The following is a 3,769-nucleotide window of genomic DNA, read 5'->3' on the forward strand; positions in this document are numbered from 1 at the left end:
TGCGAAGTTCGCCAAAGCGCGACACTCCCCACAGCCAGGGCTCACTGAGCACTGAAGAGAACAGAGCAGTGCGGTGACCTGTCTGCTCTCTCATCTCTATTCACCATAAGAATCTCAAGAGGAAAAAACACCAGCCGTGGATACATTACTGGACACAAGGATCCCTCACGGTCCGACACCTTTTTTTTGAGCTGGAACTCGCTGAAGAAAATGTCGGCTTCAGTACTATCTTCCGTTTACGACTTCGACCTGTTGTACAGGGTAAGGAAATCGCTCCAAAAAGTACAGCGTGTCAGAGTTGTTTAGACTGTGCATAGCTCAAGCCTCATGTTGACGCTGTAACGTGAGAGCTGGGTGTCGGTAACTAATTTTGGCAATAGTGTAAAGACTAATATATCAGTCTAACGGACTCATGACTAAACGATTGTCTTTTTTTCCAGCAGGAGAAAAGCCAAGCCTCAAATGCAGTGCACCTGAACAACGTGTTGGATAGGAGAACCGTAGGGATACCGCTCTCCACCTCCAATAAAAACAATAACAGGTTCAACGCGGGCGGCTACTTCCGGGCCAACTCCATCAGCCACATGGACTCCATCAGCGGTGGCAAGGAGAGCCCTACACCAGCATATATGAATAAGGAGAACAAGTTTCGCGACCGCGGCTTTAGCGAGTCAGGGGACCGTGGTCAACAACTGCAGGAAATGCTCCAACCCAAGCCTGGCTCTCAGATCAACTCCACTCGCTACAAAACCGAGCTGTGCAGGCCTTTTGAGGAAAACGGCTCCTGCAAGTACGGCGAGAAGTGCCAGTTTGCGCACGGCTACCACGAACTGCGTAATCTTTCCCGCCATCCCAAGTACAAGACCGAACCTTGCCGCACATTTCACACCATTGGTTTCTGTCCATACGGCCCGCGCTGCCACTTCATCCACAACGTCGACGAGCGCAGAGCCGCTTCAAACACGCAGATGAGACTCCATCGAGGCGAGTGCGCACTCCCTGCCGCGAAGGACTCGGCTACGTTTTTTACGCAAAAGGACAGACCCAGGCTGCACCACAGCTTGAGTTTTTCGGGCTTCTCAAGCTCGCACGGTGCCATGATCGAGAGCCCTACGTCTCGCACTCCGCCGCCGCCCACCTCCTGCGCGCTCTCGTTTTTCGAGGACTCCCTGGCTCCGAGTCCACACTGCCTAAACGCCTTTGGGATCCCTGAGCAGGACCTAAAGGCTTTCCTCGCCCCTTTAATTCCGCACGCCCAAAGTGCTTTCAATGGACAGGCCTCGTACGGGCCGCAAACTTCGTCTCCGTTCCCAGTAGCACCAGTGCGCCTGATCTCTGATTCCCCACCAGTGTTTGACTCCCCGCCAAGCCCTCTGGACTCCCTCTCGGACCCGGAGAGTTTCGTCAGCGGCTCCCGCTGCTCGTCCGGCACGATCAGTGGCTCCGAGTCGCCCAGTCTGGATTCAAACAGACGTCTGCCAATTTTCAGCAGACTGTCTATCTCAGACGACTGAATATTATTATTATTATTATTATTATTATTATTATTATTATTATTAATCACAGATGGTGTTTTGTTAAGCAGGTCACCCCAGGTTTGAGTTTTTTTAAAAAAACAACAAATAAACAAGAAGGTGCCTTTTTATATAGCCTATAGCTAAAGGGTCTAATCAAGGGCTCTTGTTTTTGTCCGATAAAGTAGCTACGTCGGGAAAAACGTGTGATGTGCCTTGTTTCCACAGCGCCCCCATATGGCGTGTGTCAGTCAGTGCAGTTTTTGCTGCTGATGGAATGTCTCCGCATTTATTAATGCGTTTTAAGTGCTCTCATTGCGCTTTGCTACATGCTATGAAATCTATTTAACTTATTTATTGTCATGTGAAAAATATGGCCTCTGTGGATCAATTGAGTCCATGTAGTATTTATCAAGTCTAAAGCAATACATTTATATTTCTTTTTAAATTATGATTATGATCTCCATTGTTAATCTGGAATCACTTGTGTTTTTTTTTTCTAATAATATATTTTTGTTATATTTGGAGGGGTTGTGTGTTGTAAATAAGTTAATAATTTATAAATTGTATGCTATTTATTATAGTTTTGTTTACGATATGTGTTAAAATTGTGGGAGCATCTAAAGAGGCCTCGTTTCTTTATTTTTTTTTGAGGGGGGTTTGAGAGGATCTCTGGGCATTGGATTTGTATAGGATGTATAGGAGTCTTTACAACATGTAATATTGGGCTAGCCTTTCACAATTCAAACCATCACAAAACATAGGGACAATACAGACAACCAAAAAAATAAATAAAAACTTTTGTTTGCACATAGTTGCACTATTTCAGTCAAGTGCCAGAGAATGTAGCAGTCAGTTATTATCTTGATGTTAACTTTCTAAAATGTGCCTATGGAGAGTAAATGATCTCACATTCTGCAGATCTGCCTAACTATGGATTATGTTTTAGTGCCTATGTCAAGCAAATTCAGTTGAATGTAGCTTTTGTTTATATAGATCAAGATTACATTGATTTAGACTATTTAAATTGCTTTTACTCAATTGTGATCGTTTTCATTTTGGATAATTTTGAATACACCATTCCTTATAATAATATTTTTAAAAAATACAGTTTGTATTTACACTTCATATAGATGAACTAAACTTGCTGGTCGGGAAAGTACTTTGAAAATATGTTGTATAACATAGTTAAATTGTAGTGATCAGTTGGACTACTTGGATTGGAAGAAGTAAATAAGTTTGAATGTAAAGACAGGTCAGTTTGATTTATGAGGGATTGTGTATGCAGAGGCATCAATTTGTACTTTGAAATATTTTACAGTGATATCCTAATAAAGATACCTTTTAAATAAAAGGATGAGAGTTGAAAATTTCTTTAAGAACACAAAAGGGATGTGTTTTAGTCTTGGGATGGAGCTCATTCAAGCTGAAAAGAGCTCTTATTGGCATGGGACTGTAAATGATTGACTATTCTCTGTTCTCTATTCTCCGTCTCAATACCCTCCCTCTTGCCTTTCTTTGAGAAGAACAGCTCCCACAAAGTCATAGTTTGGTACACTTTCAAAAGGTTGAGAGAGCCAGACTGGTCTGCTTTGAATAGCAAGCACTGTGTGTGTGTGTGTGTATACTCCAAAGTATGTGATCAGTTTCTAAACCATGCAAGCAGAATCTTGCAAATTGTAATGGATTTCAAAGTTTCCATTGCTTCTTACTAAAGATTATTTAATAAAAAAAACAGTCAGGCTAATGATAAAGTTCTCAGAGTCAGGTATTCGCATAGGAGGGCAATTTAAAAAAACCAAAAAAACAGTCAATGTATCAGCACAGGAGTTTGCTCAAAGATAAGGAGGTCAGCAAATATTAACATCCTCCGGACTTAAGACAAAGCTCTTAACCTTGTGCAAGCATTACGAAGGAGCTTTGTCCAGTGTGCATTCACAGATCTGAATTTGTTCAAATGTTTGCTTAAGCTTGTGTGAGACCATGTTTGAATGCGTGTAGAGGTGTGTGTGTGTGAGTGAGTAAGTGCAGATGTGTATGTGAGGAAAAAGTGGCTGTCAGCCCTTAATGAACCTGGCATTACAATAGCAGGAAACATACTCTGTTCCCTGATTAGGGGCCCTTGGGAACAAAGCTGTTCTTCATTTTTCTTTCCATGGCTTCCACACACAAGTGTTTCATCTAGTGTGGCCTTATTTTAGCTCTGCTTGAATTAAAAGTAAAATTTTCCTACTTGAGAAATGCTGAAAATAAAG

The 3,769-nt window shown here is 42.2% G+C and overlaps 1 protein-coding gene across 2 annotated transcripts; it reads left to right on the plus strand.

The window, feature by feature from the left end:
- zfp36l2 (zinc finger protein 36, C3H type-like 2) lies at positions 1 to 2,868 on the plus strand. Of its 2 annotated transcripts, none has more exons than XM_058406641.1 (2): positions 1 to 261; positions 441 to 2,868. In XM_058406641.1, exons 1-2 carry the CDS (start codon positions 211 to 213, stop codon positions 1,512 to 1,514), a joined length of 1,125 nt encoding a protein of 374 aa, XP_058262624.1. In that variant the 5' UTR covers positions 1 to 210; the 3' UTR covers positions 1,515 to 2,868. The 2 variants fall into 2 exon arrangements, with proteins under 2 accessions (XP_058262624.1, XP_058262625.1); XM_058406642.1 differs by having other exon boundaries at positions 2 to 261; positions 444 to 2,868.
- Positions 2,869 to 3,769: the final 901 nt, after the last annotated feature.

This window comes from Hemibagrus wyckioides, linkage group LG13, assembly GCF_019097595.1.
Source record: "Hemibagrus wyckioides isolate EC202008001 linkage group LG13, SWU_Hwy_1.0, whole genome shotgun sequence".
NCBI lineage: Eukaryota > Metazoa > Chordata > Actinopteri > Siluriformes > Bagridae > Hemibagrus > Hemibagrus wyckioides.

What these genes read in the sequence shown, in the direction of transcription:
- zfp36l2 (XM_058406641.1), top strand. Translation starts at nt 211, where the DNA reads ATGTCGGCTTCAGTACTATCTTCCGTTTACGACTTCGACCTGTTGTAC. An exon ending in ACTTCGACCTGTTGTACAGG is followed by an intron (nt 262 to 440) that starts GTAAGGAAATCG and finishes CTTTTTTTCCAG; the next exon opens with CAGGAGAAAAGCCAAGCCTC.